The 22,609-nt window shown below is 36.0% G+C and overlaps 1 protein-coding gene across 4 annotated transcripts in view; it reads right to left on the reverse strand.

The window, feature by feature from the left end:
• Nucleotides 1–22,609, reverse strand: part of GRIA4 (glutamate ionotropic receptor AMPA type subunit 4) — a 666,530-nt gene that overhangs the window by 642,353 nt on the left and 1,568 nt on the right. For all 4 annotated transcript variants that reach the window (XM_069554788.1, XM_069554789.1, XM_069554786.1 and 1 more), the window contains exon 3: nucleotides 21,802–21,960. In XM_069554788.1, the coding sequence (XP_069410889.1) occupies nucleotides 21,802–21,960 (159 nt within the window). The remainder of the gene's footprint in view (nucleotides 1–21,801; nucleotides 21,961–22,609) is intronic.

Raw genomic sequence — 22,609 nt, forward strand, 5'->3', positions numbered from 1 at the left:
TCGCAAAGAGTCAGACACGACTGAGCAACTGAACTGAACTGAAGATCAATCATTTAAAAGAGGAGAGATAGTCTGAAATTTAACCTGGAATGCATATGTAGTGTTCTGTCAGAATCTATACAAATCTTTAAGGAGACTTATTTGCCTTTAAACATATTACAAATGATATTTTGTTCATTTTTCCCCTCCCATAGATAACAACTCTTTTCCAACCTGCATATTATAAAAGACCTGATTTGCTGTTTGAAGGTACATGGTTGAAATGATAACCTGAGGGTTTTTTTTTTAATTTAAATTTATTTATTTTAATTGGAGGCTAATTACTTTGCAATATGGTATCGGTTTTGCCATACATCAACAAGAATCTGCCACAGGTGTACACGTGTTCCCCATCTGAGGTGCTTTTTTTGTTGTTGGAAGTACCAGCTCTTGATGGAAAATAGTGAGCAGAATCACATACAGTAATGAGTTTTACAAAGAGCAAGTGAAGTAGCAAAATAGCATTTCGTGCCTAGGAAATGATTTCTTTGTGTATTTGGCATGGAAAGGAATCCCATTAAACTATACACATGAATGATGAAGAGTGGTGCTAGAATTCTTCCTAGAACACAAGTATGTTATAAACTGCTTAAAATGATTCTTGTTGTCTTCTGGCCCAGAATAAAAGAAATAAAATCCTTATTGTAACTTACAAGGCGATTTGAAGATTCCTCCCTGCCTCTGTAGTTAGGTTTGCAAACCTTCCACTTGACCCTCTGTTCTCCCATCCATGCCTCTATTTTCCTTCTGCATTTCTGCTACCCAAAATTGTCCATACACCTGTACACTTTTTTTTTTCTACGATACTCTTTTGTCTGTCGAAATATGTTTCTCCTTACAGAATGGCAAAATCTTATGCATCTTTCAGACTCAAGAAGATTATCACATAATTCCTGAATCTCTCTCAATATCTTCTGTGCTTGGGAGGATGAAAGGTGAGGGGAAGATGAGAGAGGTTGGGCAAAGCCAATGACAGTGATTTCTCATAGTATTCATACTAGAATTCCCATATATTTGCACAGAACCATGAAATACACCACCTCCAGGACAATGTGCCTATCTTTACCTGGCTATCAGTCAGCACTGGTGTGGAAGATCTATGCCCTCTAAACAGCTGATGCTTTTAAAAACCATTTGAATAGCTCTATACAGCTCCAATAGTCATTATTACACTGAAAACATCTTGTTTATATCTGACTAGAACACTTCTTCTTTTCTATTATGACACTGATTTCTCAGTAAGAAAACAAAACAAAATAATACAAAGAAAGGAAACAAACATATAGAGAGTCTCTATATAAATACGAAAAATTATTGAACTCAGGACTGGTGGGACAAGTCAAATAGAGGATTACAATTGATGTTCTTCCTTAAAGAATCTGGGTTGGATTTTAATTAATTTAACCATATTGCTAAGTAAAGCTTTAATGAACATTTTCATGACTAGAGATTTTCCTGTTTTCATGAGTTCAAGTGATTCACAATTTTTATTGTCTTTGATCTATTGTGACCAATTGATTTTCAAAAGCATTGTATCAATTTTAAATGCCCTAGCCATCTTGAGTGATTTAAAAATTTCCTTTTCAATTAAATTTGATGACCTTTGTGTTTGTCTTAATGTTTGAAAAGTAAAAGTGCAGTGAAATGACAATTTTTATAAACAACATGGAGAAATTTGATCATACATTATTTTAGGATAATTCACATTTAACTACCACACATACTTAAAGAGTATTGGTTCATGACTTGGTGCCACAGCTTGTTTTTTAATTTTGATCATCAATGAGGATAATCATACAGCAAAGAGTCACATGGAGTTGAAAATAGTTTACAGCTAGTTTAATTGTAACTCAAAATGGTATTGATGTTTCCCTAAACTCCTAGAGATGGTGATGGACAAGGAGGCCTGGTGTGCTGCAGTCCATGGGGTCGCAAAGAGTTGGATATGACTGAGTGACAGAACTGAACTGAGCATGTAATATCTTTCATTTTGAATTTTAAAAACTGCCTTATGGAGAGGTTGATTTGTAGCAATTCATGTAGGATAAAGAGCAAAGTTTTAAGTTTTAATTGACCATGAATTTATCAGGAACAGAGTGATATAACAGGCTAATTAAAATTCAAATAACCTTGGTCTACACTTTATATGTATAATGCCTAAATAACTGGAATTAATATTCTCACCTGGATCGATCATGTCAGATCATAATCATCTGTGTAAAAAATGTGGTTTAATTCTGGACGGCTTATGACAAGAGAATGGGGTTAATTTAGGTGAATATATTTTAATAAAATTATGACAAATTCATGGGATATTCAAAATGCCAGAACTAGAATGTTAAATCTTTTAGAAAGTATACCATATAAAGAAGTGTTATTTAGCCTGGGGAAGTCCAAAGGGGATTTGTGAAATCTGTTTTCAAAATTGTGAAGGGTTTGATTCATGTGGAGAAGAAGTTGATTTATGTTATTTTAATTCAGTTCTGACTAGGAATTAGTTGTTATAATAACCAACCAAGAAATGGATTCCTTCCCTTCTTCCTCTTGCCCTACAATCAGTCAGCAGACATTCATTAAGCATAGACCATCCTAGTGTAGTGATAGACTCATGGAACAGACATACTAATAAGGTTACCATCAGTCAGTCAGTCAGTCAGTTTAGTCGCTCAGTCGTGTCTGACTCTTTGCGACCCCACGAATCGCAGCACGCCAGGCCTCCCTGTCCATCACCAACTTCCGGAGTTCACGCAGATTTACGTCCATTGAGTCAGTGATGCCATCCAACCATCTCATCCTCTGTCGTCCTCTTCTCCTCCTGACCCCAATCTCCCCCAGCATCAGAGTCTTTTCCAATGAGTCAACTCTTCGCATGAGGTGGCCAACGTACTGGAGTTTCAGCTTCAGCATCATTCCTTCCAAAGAAATCCCAGGGCTGAGCTCCTTCAGAATGGACTGGTTGGATCTCCTTGCAGTCCAAGGGACTCTCAAGAGTCTTCTCCAACACCACAGTTCAAAAGCATCAATTCTTCGGCACTCAGCCTTCTTCACAGTCCAACTCTCATATCCATGCATGACTACTGGAAAAACCATAGCCTTGACTAGACGGACTTTAGTCGGCAAAGTAATGTCTCTGCTTTTGAATATGCTGTCTAGGTTGGTCATAACTTTTCTTCCAAGGAGTAAGCGTCTTTTAATTTCATGGCTGCATTCACCATCTGCTGTAATTTTGGAGCCCCCAAAATAAAGTCTGACGCTGTTTCTAGTGTTTCCCCATCTATTTCTCATGAAGTGATGGGACAGGATGCCATGATCTTAATTTTCTGAATGTTGAGCTTTAAGCCAACTTTTTCACTCTCCACTTTCACTTTCATCAAGAGGCTTCTTCGTTCCTCTTCACTTTCTGCCATAAGGGTGGTGTCATCTGCATATTTGAGGTTAATACTTGTCCCCAACTCACAATCTAATGGAATTGACAGGTTATGTACCTATCGATATATAATCTTCCAAGGCATATACAATATACAGAAAGTACTATATACAAAAGTTGACTATTCGAGCAAAAGCTGATCAAAAGGGGTATCGTCTACAATCTTAATTTATAGATGTTGTACCTTTGTGCTTCTTTCTTAAAATGCTGTGTACAGTCTTATAAGATATATTTATGTATCTTATATATACAATGTTTATGCATTGTTTATTTATACAATGTTCAATATCTACATTGTATCATATATAAAACTCATATTATTTATATTATATATATTAGTTTAGAAAAACAAAAATATATAAACAAAGCTTTTTTTTATTGGAGTGTAATTGCTTCACAATGTTGTGTTGGTTTCTGCTTTACACTGAAGTGAAACAGCTATATGTATACATATGACCCCTCCTCTTCAGCCCCAACCACCATCTTACATATATAGGTCATTACAGATCACCAAGATGGGCTTCCTGTGCTTTATAGCAGATTCTCAATATCTATTTTACCTGAGATAGTGTCATACACTCCCAATTAATCTAAGCCTTTCTTTCCCCCTGCTGTGTCCATATGCCCCTTCTCTATACCTGGATCTCTCTACCCTAGTGTTAATCCCAGCACTATTTACAATAGCCAGGGCAGGGAAACAATCTAAAAGTCAAACAAGAAATGAATGAATAAAGAAGATGTGGTGTGTGCATGCTAAGTCGTTTCAGTCATATCCAACTCTTTGCAACCCTATGGACTCTATGAATTCTATGCAACTCTATGAATCTCTTCTGTCCATGAGATTCCCCAGCAAGAATACTGGAGTGGGTTGCCACACTCTTTCTCCAGAGAATCATCCCAATGCAGGTGTAGACAGGCATCTCTTAAGTTTCCTGCATTGCCAGGTGGGTCCTTTACCACCTGTGCCTTGTGGAAAGTCCAAGAAGATGTGGTACATATATACAACATATATACAATGGAATATTGCTCAACCATAAAAGAGATGGATCATTTGTAGAGATGTGGATGGACTTGGAGACTATTATACAGAGTAAAGTAATTCAGAAAGATAAAAACAAATCATGTACTAACATATATGTGGAATCTAGAAAAATGATACAAAGCTCTTTTTTTTTTTTTTTCAACTGGGGACCAGTGTTGTTACTGATAAGTAAATGTGAAAATTGAGTTCCTTGGTAATCAGAGCAAAAAGGGAACCATTTGGACTGACATGTTTTTCATTACAAAAAAGAAAGCATATACACAGTTTTTTCAGAAAGTATATATTTATCTTGATTTTAAATCATTGGAGCAGAGAAACAGTGAAATGCTTCTCCAACTTGCTGAGGTAAGATTATATACATAGCTTAAATTTAAGCAATTTAAACAAGAATAAATTAATTTCAAACAGGACGGATAAGGGCTAATGAAACTGGCAAATTGTGAAATGTATAGAAAATTCAGTGTAGGTAATCAAGAATTGACAGGTTTTCATTGTACATTTGACTACAGATGCCTTCTTTCACATGTCTTCTAATTTCATGAACTTTAAGAAGTGTTAAGGAAGCAGGGCTTGATGGCTCAGACAGTAAAGTGTCTGCCTGCAATGCAGGAGACCCAGGTTCAATCCCTGGGGTTGGGAAGATTCGCTAAGAAGGAAATGGCAATCCACTCCAGTATTCTTGCCTGGAGAATTCATGGACAGAGGAGCCCAGTGGGCTACTGTCCATGGGGTTGCAAAGAGTCCGACACGACTGAGTGACTTTCACTCACTCACTCACTCAAGGAAGCAGCCAATGAACAGATCATCTGAACAGATGATTCTCTTGAGCATGCTTACTAATACACCTGGGCTTCCCACGTGTGCTTTCTTCTACTCTGAAAGAGTACTGAATCAGCATTTTCTAGTTCTTTTTTTCAGCATAGACTACATGTTATAAGTACCTAGAAGTTCTTTTCTACCAGATTTAAATTCATCAAAGTGCCTTCAGGCCAATGCAATATAAATCAATTTGCATTAATACTTCCACTTTCTTCTTCATAAGACTTCCTCCTTACCTAGCCCATTGCATCGTGACTCTAATGAAAACAAATGAGAAAAACATATATATATATATATATATATATGCTTAAGATAAGGAATGAATCCAATACCTTATTGTCTTTAGATGCTCTGCTCAATTTTCTTCTAAAATACATGATACTGGATGCTTGGGGCTGGTGCACTGGGACGACCCAGAGGGATGGTACAGGGAGGGAGGAGGGAGAGGGGTTCAGGATGGGGAACACGTGTATACCTGTGGTGGATTCATGTTGATGTATGGCAAAACCAATGCAATATTGTAAAGTAATTAAACTTCAATGAAAATAAATAAATTTATATTAAAAAATACATGAAAAGTCTTAGCTATCTTAAGAATGTCCCAAAGATGAGTGAAGAGAATACTCATAACACATTGTTCATTCATGTATTCAAAGATACATAATGATTCTTGTTTTGTACCAGGTATTGAGTAAGGCTATGAGGATATATTGTTTAACAAGGCAAATAAAGTCCTGGGTACGGGAGTTTTTATTTTACTGGGAATATAGATGATAAATATGTAAACAAATGAAAATAACAACTACAGATTGTAAAAAAAGCAAAGATTATAATAGGGTTGGCAATGCACTACAAAGTAAATGGAGTTTAGTGTGAGAGAGCTTACTCTACAGAGGTTGTCATGGAAGATTTCTCTTAGGCAATGATTTTGACCTGAGTCCTGAAGATCCAGAAAAAGCTACTTTAAAAAAAAAACTGCATTGGAGGACTTCCCATCCCCAAAAATGAGAATGGAAAATGCAAAGGCATAGAAAATAGAAAGAAATGATTAAATCATGTGTAGGAACCAAAAAGAAGACTGAGTAAACTCCAACATGGTGGAACATGGCAAAGAGATGGATGAGAGACAGATCATGCTTAGAGTTCAAGTCTGTTAAAAGAGTTGCAGTTTTACTCCAAGAAACTGAAAACCATTGGAGAGTATTAAGTAAGAAGAAACAGTATTTTGCTTCACTTCCGAAGGGAACCACTGGCTCTGGTATGTAAAGTGAGTGGGGAGAGGAAATGGCAGTAGTGGGATATTCAGTACTAAATTATTAGAAAAGTATAATTGGCTTGCACTAGAATTGTGGGCTGGAAATGGTGAAAGTTGGAAATATTTGTAATGAATTTTGGAGATAGAAACAAGAGTAGCTGATCAGATGGCAACAAACTTGGGGAAAACCTAGGAAAGTAATAGGTGGACCAACAAAGCAGATAATAAAAACGTCAAAACTAGCAAGTATGACCATGTAAGACTGTCAGGACAGGGAGATGAAGAACTGCAAAAAGGAGAACTTGGGAAGAAGTAAAACGCAGAACTGTTCAAGCTCAAATTCAGTCATGATTACAGCAGATTTGCACAAATGTATCAGTTCAAAGAAATAGTAAAAAAAAAAATAGCTTTTCAAATAAATAAAACAGAAAAAAATAAAGATTAGTACCCAACACACATAAGAAATCCCCAAAGAGTTAGCATTATAAATATAAAATATGAAACCATAAAGTATTCTAAAAAAATGTGGAACAATATTCTACAGTTTTAAGGATAGGAATAACTTTATAAGCATAGCATGAAATCTAGAAGCCATGAAGAAAATGACTCACAGATTTGACTATATAAAAATTGTAAATATCTGTATGGTAAAAGGCATCATAAATGAAGCTGGAAGCCAAAGGCACGTAGAAAAATAGTAAAAAAATAATCTTAAACATCATGACAAAGGATTCATTTCTATAGTTTGTAAAACACTCCCTCAAATAAAGAAGAAAACATTGGTAAAGTGAAAGAACAACAGTTCACACAGAAAGAGATAAAAGGTCTTATAGATTCAGGAAAATATTCTTAGCCTCACTATTAATCAAAAATATGCAAATTAAAGCATCAATTAGATGTCATTTAGACCCATCATACACTTCATGGGGCTCAAGGCAAGAATACTGAAGTGGCTTGCCATTCCCTTCTCCAGTGGACCACGTTTGGTCAGAACTCTCTACCATGACCTGCCAGGCTTGGATGGCCTTACACGCCATGGCTCATAGTTTCATTGAGTTAGACAAGGCTGTGATACACATGAGCAGTTTGGTTAGTTTTCTTTGACTGTGGTTTTCATTATGTCTGCTCTTATGGACAAGGATAAAAGGCTTCTGGAAGCTTCTTGATGGGAGAGACTGTGGGGGAATCTGGGTCTTGTTCTGATGGGCGGGGTCATGCTCAGTAAATCTTTAATCCAACTTTCTGTTGATGGGCTGGGCTTTGTTCCTTCCCTGTGGTTTGGCCTGAGAACTTATGCCCACACTATGATACACAGTGTCCCTAACCCCACCGCAGGCCACTATTGAACCATGCCTCCATCTGAGACTCCCGCACACTCATAGGCATGTTAGGCTCAGTCTCTTGTGGGGACACTGCTCCTTCCTCTTGGATCCTGGTTCGAACAAAGTTTTATTTCTGCCCTCCAAGTGTGTGTTTCCTCAGTATTTTGGCCATGGGAAAATGGACCAGTTCCAAATTGGGAAAGGAGTATGTCCAGGCTGTTAATTTAACTTATATGCAGACTACATCATGCGAAATGCTGGGCTGGATGAAGCACAAGCTGGAATCAAGATTTCTGGGAGAAATATCAATAACTTCAGATATGGAGATGACATTATCCCCATGGCAGAAAGTGAAGAAGAACTGAAGAGCCTCTTGATGAAAGTGAAAGAGGAGAGTAAAAAAGCTGGCTTAAAACTCAAAATTCAGAAAACTAAGATCTTGGCATCCAGTCCCATCGCTTCATGGCAAATAGATGGGGAAACAATGGAAACAGTGTCAGACTTTATTTTCTTGAACTCCAAAATCACTGCAGATGGTGACTGCAGCCATGAAATTAAAAGACACTTACTCCTTGGAAGAAAAGCTATGACCAACCTAGACAGCGTATTAAAAAGCAGAGACATTACTTTACTAACAAAGTTCTGTCTAGTCAAAGCTGTGTTTTTTCAGGAGCTGTGTGTTGATGTGAGATCTGGACCATTAAGAAAGATGGAGAATTGCTGCTTTCGAACTGTGATGCTGGAGAAGACTCTTGAGAGTAACCAGGACTGCAAGGAGATCAAACCAGTCAATCTTAAAGAAATCAGTCCTGAATATACATTGGAAGGACTGATGCTGAAACTGAAGCTCCAGTATTTTGGCCACATGATGCAAATAACTGATTCATTGGAGAAGACCCTGATGCTGGGAATGATGGAAGGCAGGAAGAGAAGGGGATACCAGAGGATGAGATGGTTGGATGGCATTACTGACTTGATGGACATGAGTCTGAACAAGCTTCAGGAGTTGGTGATAGACTGGGAATCCTGGGATGTTGCAGTCTATGGGGTCCCAGAGTTGGACATGACTGAGTGACTGATCTGAACTGAACTTAACTTCACGCATTAGGACAAGTGAAGATTCAAGAAACTGATAATGACTAGCGTTAGCAGGTCATAGAAAACCAATTATTCTTACATCTTGGTTGCTGTAAATATAAATAATACTTTCTGAGGAAAGAACATTAATAATATGGACTAAAAGCAAAAATACACATTGTTCAATATAGTAATTTCATTTCCAGGAATTAATCCTATGGGAATATTAACACAGGTACTCAGATAGCTTTACTGCTATTCTGCTTGTAACATAAAAAACGGGAAACAACATAAATGTTGATACAGAGGGTACTGACTACATTTAATAGCAACTTTGCGCAATGACGTTCAGTTCAGTTCAGTTCAATTCAGTTCAGTCGCTCGCTCTTTGCGACCCCATGAATCGCAGCAGGCCAAGCCTCCCTGTCCAACACCAACTCCCGGAGTTCACTCAGATTCACGTCCATCGAATCAATGATGTCATCCAGCCATCTCATCCTCTGTCGTCCCCTTCTTCTCCTGCCCCCAATCCCTCCCAGCATCAACGTCTTTTCCAATGGCATTAGATAGCAGTAAAAGAAAATAAGATAGGTCTTATACACTGAGGGAAAACTTTGCATGAAATAAAACATTAATAAAATATGCTTATAGATTAATATTGTTATTAAAAAGTTATATATATGTATGTATTTTATGTTTATAGTATTCTACTGCTCACTTTAGGTCTATACACATAAAAAGAAAATTCCAGAAAGATCTATTTACTGTGATTACCCCTTAGTGGTGAGATTGCAATAATATTTTGGCTCTTAAGATTTCTAAATCACTTGAAATTTTCATGGGTCAGTTTAAAAAGATAGAAATATGAGAATGGAAAGAACACAATATGTAATATATATATTATATATATATATATAATATATATATAAAGTTACTGATGAGAAAGTTATTCATGAGCATGCTGGGCTGGATGAAGCACAGGATGGAATCAAGACTGCTGTGACAAATATCAATAACCTCAGATATGCAAATGACATTACCCTTATGGCAGAAAGTGAATAGGAACTAAAGAACCTCTTGATGAAGGTGAAAGAGGAGAGTGAAAAAGCTCGCTTAAAAGTCAACATTCCAAAAATGAAGATCATGGCTTCCAGTCCCATTACTGCATGGCAAATAGATGGGGAAACAATGGAAACAGTGACGGACTTTATTTTCTTGAGCTCCAAAATCACTGCAGATGGTGACTGTAGATATGAAATTAAAAGATGCTTGCTTCTTGAAATAATAGCTATGACAAACCTAGGCCACATATTAAAAAGCAGAGATATCACTTTGCTGACAAAGGTCCATGTAGTCAAAGCTATGATTTTTCCAGTAGTCATATATGGATATGAGATTTGGACATAAAGAAGGCTGAATGCTGAAAAATCAATGCTTTTGAACTATAGTGTTGGAGAAGATCCTTGAGAGTCCCTTGGACAGCGTGGAGATCAAACCAGTCCCTCCTAAAAGAAATCAGTCCTGAATATTAGTTGGAAGTACTGATGCTGAAGCTGAAGTTCCAATATTTTGGCCACCATGATGGGAACGATTAGAAATGAAAGGCAGGAGGAGAAGCGGACAACAGAGGATGAGATGGTTGGATGGCATCACTGACTCACTGGCCGTGAGTTTGAGTGAGCTCTGGGAGATGGTGAAGGATAGGAAAGCCTGGTGTGCTGCAGTCCAAGGGGTTGCACAGAGACTGAGTGATTGAACAGCAGCAACAATGAGAAATTGCTTTTTTAAAAATAAGGATATAAGCAAAAATAAGCAAACAATGGTTATAGTTTAGGTGTAATTTTTGCTGGAGAAGTATAATGGCTTGTTCAAAGAAAAGTATTACATCACAATTTTTTACCTTTCATTTCAAAGATAACATTGAACTTTTTATTTATGACTCTAGTAGTTTTATCAAATTGGAGGCAAGTAAGGACACTATGAAGACCGCAGCAGTTTTGACTTAGGTTAATGATCTTTAAGATATTCCTCATTACGTTTATTGGAATCCAAAAACATGTAAGGGAAAACCTGAAATGAACTCTCTGACCACTGTTCATCAAATAACATTCCTATAAAGATTATGTAGGTTGGCCAAATAATGAAGTGTCCAATGTTTGTGCCGCATATAAAGACTCATTTATTCATTTTAAAATCTGGTGGTATTCATTCATTTTTACACTTGGTGGCATTTTGCTGCTGCTGCTGCTGCTAGGTCACTTCAGTCGTGTCCAACTCTGTGCGACCACATAGACGGCAGCCCAGCAGGCTCCCCTGTCCCTGGGATTCTCCAGGCAAGGACACTGAAGTGGGTTGCCATTTCCTTCTCCAATGCATGAAAGTGAAAAGTGAAAGTGCAGTCACTCAGTCGTGTCCAACTCTTAGCTACCCCATGGACTGCAGCCTACCAGGCTCCTCCGTCCATGGGATTTTCTAGACAAGAGTACTGGAGTGGGTTGCCATTGTCTTCTCCAGGTGGCATTTTATTCACTGGGTAAATGGAAATTGTTAAAGAAGCAACTTTGAGGGAAACATCTTTCTATTCAAATTAGGAGTTAGCTAACCACTGTCACACAGAGTGTTGGTTATCTTATATATACTATACTAATCAGGATACTTTAATGTGAATGGAAGGCAAAACTGACTTTAGGATCTGATGCCCTGAATACTTTGTGGTTAGGCAAATTTTCTTAACTACAAATCTTTAGTTTCTCCATATATAAAATGAAAACAATAGTGATGCCTGTTTCTTACAGTTGTGTAAGAATATAAGTAATTAATATAGACCCTTGGCATATAATCACTAGCTAATTATATTATCAAGGAGAAATGAGTTTTAAGAACTGGGGATAATCAGCTATGTCAAGTTATGCAAATTATTAAAAGACTGTGACTAAGGAACAATGGAATTTACTAATCTGTAAATCACTGATGACCTTCAAGAACACTGTTGCAGTAGTGGTGATTGTTAAAGGAAAAGGCAAGTCCTGATAAAAATAGGAGTTGATGTGGAATGTATAAAGCTTTTGATAGTTAAGAGAATAAATAAAAATAATATGATAATAGTTTAATAGGCAGAATACCAAACCAAGCATTTTCCCAGCTAGGACACATTGATTATTTTCTATGATGAGGAAGAAGTTATTGGAGATGAAGTTTATGGAAAAATTCTTGGTTAGTTTAAAAAATAAAATCCAACTGGCTTTTGAAATTAAGAAGATAGGGAATGGAGTACTGTTTATCTAATCTATGTATAACTCCTTTAGGGCTGTGGGCTGTGTGTGTGTGTGTGTGTGTGAGTGGACTGAAATTCACTGATAATCTATTCAAAAATTTAGACTGTCTCTCTGTTTACACACACATACATGCAAATACACATGCCACACTCAAGAACACATAATTGTGCATACAATTAGGAGAATCCATTAATCCCTTTAATCCATTCATGAACCAATTTTTTCTCCAAATGGTCCACAGATTCTCAACAAAGTTACCCTCTTGTAGGACTTAGAAATAGTTTAGACAAATATGCATTTAGTTTTGTGCATAAATTAAAATTAATAATTGTTAGAGGTCAAAAATTCCTATGAAATATAAATAAAATATATTTATTCAAAACACAAATTACTTTTCAAAATATAAACAGGAAATACAAACTTGAAATTTTTCCACTGATTCAGAAATAAATGTTCTATGTGACATAGAAAATGTAATACAGCTAAATTAAATTGAGTTACAATTATAGGCTAAATATTTTCCATGCACTTTTCTAATATTCATAAAATACATGGGTCTTTTGTTAATGAATGAAGAAACTGAGGCTCAAAACTGCAAGTAACTGGCCCACTATCAGGTTGCAAATCCAAGCCCATTTGGATCAAAAGTCCAGAAAAGATTATCCCTATCACTAATTATAAGAATATTCTAGGCCACTATACACAAAGAGTATGCATTAATAGAATCTATGTGGGATTAATAAAGGCTGCTTTTTTTTTCCTAGTCAAAATACAAAAGAACACTAAAGAAAAAAGAAGAAAAGACTGATGTTAAGGATCAATTACCCTTGCAACTTGTTATAAAAATTCATCAATCAAAGACATGATTGATCACTATTTACTTGAAATTCTTCCTATCTCTTGGCTCTTGTGAATTATTCCTACCTCACTTTCCTCTGAACTCTGACCCATTTCCTTCAGTTTCCTTTTCTCTCCTTGTCCCTGAAATACTGGTATTTCTTGGGATTTTGTCCTCAGCATTCTTTCACTGATTTTGCTCTCTCTGGATGATATCATCCACATCCATGGTTTCATTCATTATTCAGTGTCTCTCTTCAGTTCAGACTGAGCCCAAGAGCTCCAGATACATATGACCAGAACTCTTTTGCATTTACATGTCTTTTAAATGCCTCCTTATCTGTACATCCACACTAAACTCACCTTCCTCATTCAATTCTGCTCCTTCTTTGGTGTGCGCCTTCCTAGTTTGGTTTTGATAATTTGTCAAAACTAAAAATTGAAGAAATCATCTTTAATTCTTACCATACTTCTATTCTTTCTTTTATATTCTTTGTAGCCAAAGATGGAGAAGCTCTTTACAGTCAACAAAATCGAGACCAGGAGCTGACTGTGGATCAGATCATGAACTCCTTATTACCAAATTCAGACTCAAATTGGAGAAAATAGGGAAAACCGCTAGACCATTCAGGTATGACCTCAATCAAATCGCTTATGATTATACAGTGAAAGTGAGAAATAGATGTAAGGGCCTAGATCTGATAGAAAGAGTGCCTGATGAACTATGGAATGAGGTTCCTGACATTGTACAGGAGACAGGGATCAAGACCATCCCCATGGAAAAGAAATGCAAAAAAGCAAAATGGCTGTCTGGGGAGGCCTTACAAATAGCTGTGAAAGAAGAGAGGCAAAAAGCAAAGGAGAAAAGGAAAGATATAAGCATCTGAATGCAGAGTTCCAAAGAATAGCAAGAAGAGATAAGAAAGCCTTCTTCAGTGATCAATGCAAAGAAATAGAGGAAAACAATAGAATGGGAAAGACTAGAGATCTCTTCAAGAAAATGAGAGATACCAACGGAATATTTCATGCAAAGATGGGCTCGATAAAGGACAGAAATGGTATGGACCTAACAGAAGCAGAAGATATTAAAAAGAGGTGGCAAGAATACACGGAAGAACTGTACAAAAAAGATCTTCATGACCCAGATAATCATGATGATGTGATCACTAATCTAGAGCCAGACATCTTGGAATGTGAAGTTAAGTGGGTCTTAGAAAGCATCAATATAAACAAAGCTAGTGGAGGTGATGGAATTCCAGTTGAGCTCTTTCAAATCCTGAAAGATGATGCTGTGAAAGTGCTGCACTCAATATGTCAATAAATTTGGAAAACTCTGTAGTGGCCACAGGACTAGAAAAGGTCAGTTTTCATTCCAATTCCAAAGAAAGGCAATGCAAAAGAATGCTCAAACTACTGCATAATTGCACTCATCTCACATGCTGGTTAAGTTATGCCCAAAATTCTCCAAGCCAGGCTTCAGCAATACATGAACCGTGAACTCCCTGATGCTCAAGCTGGTTTTAGAAAAGGCAGAGGAACCAGAGATCAAATTGCCAACATCCACTGGATCATGGAAAATGCAAGAGAGTTCCAGAAAAACCTCTATTTCTGCTTTATTGACTCTGCCAATGCCTTTGACTGTGTGGATCACAATAAACTGTGGAAAATTCTGAGAGAGATGGGAATACCAGACCACCTGACCTGCCTCTTGAGAAATCTGTATGCAGGTCAGGAAGCAACAGTTAGAACTGGACATGGAACAACAGACTGGTTCCAAATAGGAAAAGGAGTATGTCAAGGCTGTATATTGTCACCCTACTTATTTAACTTCTATGCAGAGTACATCATGAGAAACACTGGACTGGAAGAAACACAGGCTGGAATCAAGATTGCCGGGAGAAATATCAGTAACCTCAGACATGCAGATGACACCACCCTTATGGCAGAAAGTGAAGAGAAGCTAAAAAGCCTCTTGATGAAAGTGAAAGAGGAGAGTGAAAAAGTTGGCTTAAAGCTCAACATTTAGAAAAAGCAGATCATGGCATCCGGTCCCATCACTTCATGGGAAATAGATGGGGAAACAGTGGAAACAGCATCAGACTTTATTTTTGGGGGCTCCAAAATCACTGCAGGTGGTGACAGCAGCCATGAAATTAAAAGACACTTACTCCCTGGAAGAAAAGTTATGACCAACCTAAATAGTATATTCAAAAGCAGAGACGTTACTTTGCCGACTAAGGTCCGTCTAGTCAAGGCTCTGGTTTTTTCCTGTGGTCATGTATGGATGTGAGAGTTGGACTGTGAAGAAGGCTGAGTGCCAAAGAATTGATGTTTTTGAACTGTGGTGTTGGAGAAGACTCTTGAGGGTCCGTTGGACTGCAAGGAGATCCAACCAGTCCATTCTGAAGGAGATCAACCCTGGGATTTCTTTGGAAGGAATGATGCTAAAGCTGAAACTCCAGTACTTTGGCCACCTTATGCGAAGAGTTGACTCATTGGAAAAGACTCTAATGCTGGGAGGGATTGAGGGCAGGAGGAGAAGAGGACGAGAGAGGATGAGATGGCTGGATGGCATCACGGACTCGATGGACGTAAGTCTGAGTGAACTCTGGGAGATGGTGATGGACAGGGAGGCCTGGCGTGCTGCAATTCATGGGGTCGCAAAGAGTTGGACACGACTGAGTGACTGAACTGAACTGAACTGATGCTTCTTTTCAGCAGCCTACACAGATATACAACCCATCACTATGTTCTGTCAACTGTTCTGTATTTATCTATTTACTTCGCTCTTGTCTCAGAGCTTCCACTTTTATTTAAGAACTTCCTATCCTAAGTTGAATTATTTCAAGACAACTGTTTTTTTCTTCCCATTTTGCCCCCTTCTGGTACATTTTCCTTCTTGAAATAATCCTATTATTTATAAAACATAAATCTGATTATGCCACTGTTGTGTTAAATTATTTATGGGTCCCCCTTTTATTCAAAAGAGTTTCCTTACAAGAGCTACAAGTCCCTGTGTGGATCTACAAAGCTTCGCCCCTTAGCACATCTCTCCTTCCCCTCACACCCAGTACTACAGTCAAACTAAACCACATTCAGTGGTTCAATCACATCTGGCCTCACCATCTTTTGATGCCTTGTCATGTGCTGCTACTTTGGCGAGGGGTGTCTTCCTTCTTGTCTACATTTCAAATAACTAGCACCTTAAAACCCAGATCAGGTAATAACTCCCATAGGGCAGCATGACAAGTTTGATGTCCCTTCTTGTGTTAATCTCTGTTACAGCACTCTATTTCTCTGTCATAATACTTTGTCTTACTGAACTGTGATAATTGGCTTGTATGTGTTTCCTACTGCTCCTTGAGGGCAACAACTTCTCATAATTTTCAGTATCCTCATTTCTGGGCTACCCAGGTAGCTCAGTGGTAAAGAATTTGCCTACAGTGCAGGAGACACATGTCGGATCTTTGGGTTAGGACAATCCCTGGAGGAGGAAATGGCAACCCACTCCAGTATTCTTGCCTGGGAAATTCCATGGACAGAGTAGCCTGGTGGGCTAGAGTCCACGGGGTTGTAAAAGAGTCAGATATGATTTAGTGACTAAATATCAATCTTAATTTCTAGTAGAGTGTCTTAAATACAGTTGTCCTTGATAAACATGTTTAATGAATAAGTGACTATGTTTATTATCTAATCTAGTGAGTGAATGGGCAGATTCATTACAAAATATAACTTTGGTCTTTGCTGCATCACTCACTGTCATCTGATTAATTATTAAGTTGCCCAGAAATGTCTTGCCCTATTTTCTTAAAAATATTACAATAAAATTAGAAAAAAAAGACAGTTATTTTATTTCTTGATTCAAGTAATCTCAGTACAGATGTACTTTTCACATCCATGGTCTCCTGGTTAAAGTGCTAGGATAGTGACTAGAACAACTGGGTTCAAATCTAAACTCTGTGACTTTTTAGCTACATGGTCTTTGGCAAATCAAATGATTTCTTTGAGCCGAATCTGGCTTACCTAAAAAATAATGACTATCTTCTCAGACAGGCTCACTCCAAGATTAGTTGAGGTCAAATAAAATCATGTACACAAAAACAGTATAAAACCTGTGTTATAATAAAATGGAAGGTATATGGAATTTATTCCTCATTTAAAATTCCTGAACACTAGTAAAATTCTGTTATTAAGATATATACATAATTCCTAAAGTCAGAAAGTACAAATTGTTCCTCTTTGAGAAATAAAACCTCTTTGGAGAATTCATAAGAAAAAAGTAAAGAGAATTTTTTCAAATGGCTTTATGGAAGTTTAATCCTGTGACAATTCTGAAATACATCAATGCAATTGTGCATCATTTAAGAAAGGTCCAAGGCACAGGAATATGACTCATCTTTGTCATCAATGTCATGATGGAAAATTAAGATAAAAGGGGGAAATAATATTATAAAACTAAGTCATTATTTCAAATCAACAAAGAATCTTGCTACCAATTCAAAATAAGGAAAGAATTACAGTAACTCATTTTCCTAAAAATAATCAAAAGTCAAACAATATTCAATTCTAATATATTTCTTATAACAAGGTCAAAATATCAGAGTTTTTATTTTAGCATTTTAAAAATATTATATCAGTCCAATATATCCTTTTAGAATGCCTTTTTAGGGTTTCATGTTCCTGAAAAGAAAGATATATAATATTTAAATATTGTTAAAGCCACAAGACCTTATTATTCAGCACCCTTAAATTCAACATGTTTGAATTCAGTCCGTAGTATATAAGCAAAAATGTCTGCAGACCCTACTGGATATACTGTCACATTCAAAACATATTTAGATTAACTAAACAAGTCTTTTTTACACACTAACCTACTTTTACAAGTAGCACTCAACTTGGATATTTAGGGTTGGTAAACAAACCCTTCACAAATAGAGTTAATATTTAACTTAAAAAAGAACAACTTTTCCATCATTACTAAGGTATAACATGCATTCCATTCTTGATTTACAACTTTCTAATCCGTCATGTTGCAAACCACTGAATAGACAGATTTTAGACAGAAAAGGCGAGTAAGATAAACAAATCATTAAAAAATAAATAAATAAAAGATAACAAAAATATTAACCAGTTAGTCTTTCCTATCCAAGTTTAAAAAGTTGGAAATATTCAACAAAAATTCTATTTCACCTAAGTGACAATACATAAGTACTTAATGTATCTTATTATGTATTTTCCACTACCCATTTGAAATTAAAAGAATCATTTGAGAAACTGAACATCTCTGTGTTTTATTGTAAAGAGGCTACCTCTTTTACAGGATTTCAAACATAACTGAGCTCAAGTGATAATTGCAATATCTAATTTTGTTTTATCTTTTAGAAAACTTGATGATAGACTACATCAGTATTTTGGTCATTATTACTTTGGCCAAATTTAAGATATATCATCCTCCAAAACAAAAACATCTTTATTAATTTAGAAAAATATAAGAACACAGCCTCATTTTAGGTTGTCTTAAATGTTTTGCAGAGAACATACTCAATTTAACTAGCATGTTTGCTTGTGAAGATAGCTTTTTGGAGTCAAATGCATAATATTTTGTTAAAGAAAACTGTCCACATCAAATTATTTTTTAAATATCTATTTTGCCAAAGCCCATACTTTGAATAGATTACAGCAAATAAATGTATATCTTTAATTATATTTTGAAATGTGACTACTTGGGCCACCTATTACACCTACACTTTGTTATTTAAATATGCCATAATTCTATATTATCTGTATTTCTTGTAGTTTCAGTTTTATACTAGGCAAAGTATGATTTTTCAACAATGGGAATAGTTTAAAAAGAGAACAGCATTTTAATTTAATCTTACACAAATGCTGTTTTTTTTTTTTAAATTACGAACCAAAATAAACCTGATTCTCCTTCAGAAACTTGAGATTTATCCCAATAGCGCAAATTTTGAGTTTATTGGGGTTTATATTTATGTAGTATGTCAACTCCATACGCAGGATGTTTACATTGTCCAAAATATTCTTTAAACTTTAATTTTGAGACAGAAGAATCAACCTTAAATTACATTTATCCAGTAGATGACCAATAATACTCTTTATTCCTTAGTCTGCTATTTTTAGTTTTTAAGTGTATATTTCATAAAATAAATATATCCTATACAGTGGTTCTCATTCACAAAGACACTAGATTACTCAGTTTTACAAGGATTCACTTTAGGAAAATCATATTTAAAATAAACCTAGTTGAACACATACTGTACATTTATATTTAATTCAGCATGAAAAATTTTAAAATCTAGTCTGTATCGCTATGAGGAATAAGTTCATGTTAATTCTCTAGAACACTATTTTTACCTTTTGTACCCAAAGGCATAGAGCTTGATACATGAGGTTGCCTCATACTTATTGCTTATGTTTCACCTTTGATTAGACTGGAAAATCACGTGCGTACAGGCTCTTGGTCAGTTCATTTAACAAACACCAATCACCTGACCCATACCCTCTGATCAAAAACATGATACCACTAACATTACATTACACTTGGAATCAAAATAAGCAGACTTTGTTTTCTTAGCTTCAATTTTCTCAATTCTAACACGTTAAAGAATAGCATACTACCTATATTTTATACCAGTTTCTACTTTTTCATGCTGTGTACAGTTTCTTATTAATTTTTTATGTTTACAGGTTCTTTGCCACTATCATTTTATTCTATATAACATTTTTATCACATAAATAATATGATACTAAAATTAACCTGAATGAGATTAACAAACTATGTGGAAGGAGAAAAGAAGGAATTATCACTGTAGTTTATAAAGCTGGAAGCCAGAATACAAACTTTAGAATACTTAAGAACCTAATCTGGAAAAATAAAACTAATATAGTTCCACTTTTATGAAAGTCTTTCAAAATTAAATAATAAAAAAATATATTTAAATAGCAATTTACTGTAGACAAAGTACCTTCAGGTGTATTTGAATCATAAATTATTTTTAAACTTAGTAGTATTTTGTTGCCAAAATCTCAAGAGAGATATAAGGAAAATACTTAAATCAACAGATAACATTCATGTACTAAGGAAAATATTTTATACCTAGAATGTACTAAGGAAAATATTTTATACCTAGAGCTAATTTGAAATATTGACATCTCTATCAAAACTTGGAACAAAAAATAATAACAAGACATTAAAAAAATAGCTATCCATAAACTTAGCTCTAATTTGTGTTCATTTCTGCTTAAAAACAATTCCCATATAATTATCTTTATAAAGAATATTTATTTTATTACTAAATAAAGCAAGTGATTTTTCAAATTAAGTAGTACTCAAAGGAACTAAAACATTCCTGCAAATGAATACATTTGCTTTAGATTAAAAAAAAAAAGTCAAATGCTTTAACCTCCTTATGAAATGAAGTTCAAAAATAAAGTATTAATTAGGTGCCTAAAATTAAGGAAACATGATCATGTTATTTGTTAGATGAATTAATTGCAGATATATATGAGCTAAATGAAACAGATATCCTCCTAACACATAAAAACTCTTTGTTTTCAAACTCACTTGTTTGTTCAAAATACAGTTTCTTGTACTTAGAGTACTTTCAAAATAAAAATATACTCAGTCTGATATATTAAAAATATTATACAATGCAGACTGAATATTTTACTATTATTGTGCAAAACTTTATATAGAAACTTCCTACATGTCTTACGTAATCTATAACAATTATCTTAACACACAAATTTTAAGGAGCTGTAAATTAGCATCTAAAAATAAGGAGGTATGGAAAACATGTATTTTCCTCAAGGGTGAAAATGTAACCTAAATGCTCTATTGATCATATTTTATTGATATTTAAATTAATACACAGTTGCTTATATTTTTACTTTATGTTATACAGTATTTTCACAGAGGAGCTCTAAAAAACTGTTTAATCATAACATTAGATAAGATCACCAAATCTAAATTGTATTGTGGGGATAATAGATCCAGCTGGGTTAGTATGTGAATTCAGTGAATTGGAGATTAACATGATTTGCCACCAAGGTAAGACTCCATGGAGTTATATCCACAGAATATATATATTACCTGATAGCAAGAGATATTTACAACCCAGAATATAAGAGCAGGGCAGCTTCAAGTGACATCACCAGATCATCTGCAGTGTCAACCAACCTAGTGGAATATTCATCCTCCACACCACCACTCCCCACTTTCTCACTGTTAGCAAACCTTCCATTCCCTTTATCAGTGTAAGAGAGCATGTGTCTTGTATGCTCACTCAAGTGAAAAGCAAATACAAACCAAAGGAAAATAAATAAAAAACAAGATTGAGTACAATTTTCACTAACTTGACATGCAGGTTGTAGGACTAATACTGAAATGTTAAAGGAGAAAGTAATTTCAAGAAAAAGGAAAGAAGAAAGAAAGGAAGAAAGGGATGAAGGGAGGAGGAGGGAGGGAGAGATGAAGGGAGGGAAGAAGGAAGGAAGAGAAGGAAAGACCAGCCAAATATCCTGGAGACTAAATCTTGCTGTAACTCTGATTTCCTCTCTAACCAGCAAACTGTGGAGAGCTTGAATGTCTTTCTGAAATATAATAACAGTAATAATACAGAGAAAAGGGCTTCTATTGCCCCGACTTAATTCTTTTCTCATTTATCTTCAACTTATGTTTTACTTACAAGCATTTGTTACAGCAAAGCTGTTGGCGGTCTCGATGTTGTCCACATGAGGTACCAAATTAAAAGGAGCTTCTGACGCATTGGGGCTAGTGTTATGAAGAAAAATTGCTAATCGAAAAGCAGTGTACTCCTGATCTGTGTTTCGGATGAAGAGACCACCTAGCAAAAACAGCAGAAAAAGCCCGTTCAGTGTTTCCTCTTGTAACTATTATTACACCCGCACTAAGCACTGTCAAATCCACGGCCATTCACCAATACACACATTAAGGGGCTAGCCCTGCCACATCTTGGGAGACTGCCCTTTGTCTCTAAAGAGTATGTTTAGCATTTCAGTCTTTAGGACAACTCAGCTTTTTACTGTCCCAATTTGTCATGATCACAGCGGCCTCTGAGACAGACCATTTAGTGTGTTTTGCCTTCTCTCCTTGCCCTCACTATGATTCCCAGCACACTGCTACAGAAGCCAGCTCCAGGCATTTCTAAGATGCATGCAGGTGAGCAGAAAAGACAATTCGCATTAAAATACAGAAATAAAGGTTTGTGATGACATGCAGGTGAGAGGGAAATCAAAAGGGAGACGTGAACTTTGTTTTTATGCAGTTCCTGGACCCAGCCTAATTAGCCCTGTTTTGTGCAATGTCCACGAGAAATGATGCAGTGTGAGGCTGGGCTTAGTTGGAAGGAATTCAATAGCTGCGTCCCATCAAAAGACAGGGGAGAATAGAAAAAAAAAAAAAAAAAACAGCCAAGGGCAGGACGGATAGGGTCCCCAGAAATAGAGTCCAGAGGAGGGATTAAGGGGAAAAAA

Source organism: Ovis canadensis, chromosome 15 (assembly GCF_042477335.2).
Source record: "Ovis canadensis isolate MfBH-ARS-UI-01 breed Bighorn chromosome 15, ARS-UI_OviCan_v2, whole genome shotgun sequence".
Lineage (NCBI taxonomy): Eukaryota > Metazoa > Chordata > Mammalia > Artiodactyla > Bovidae > Ovis > Ovis canadensis.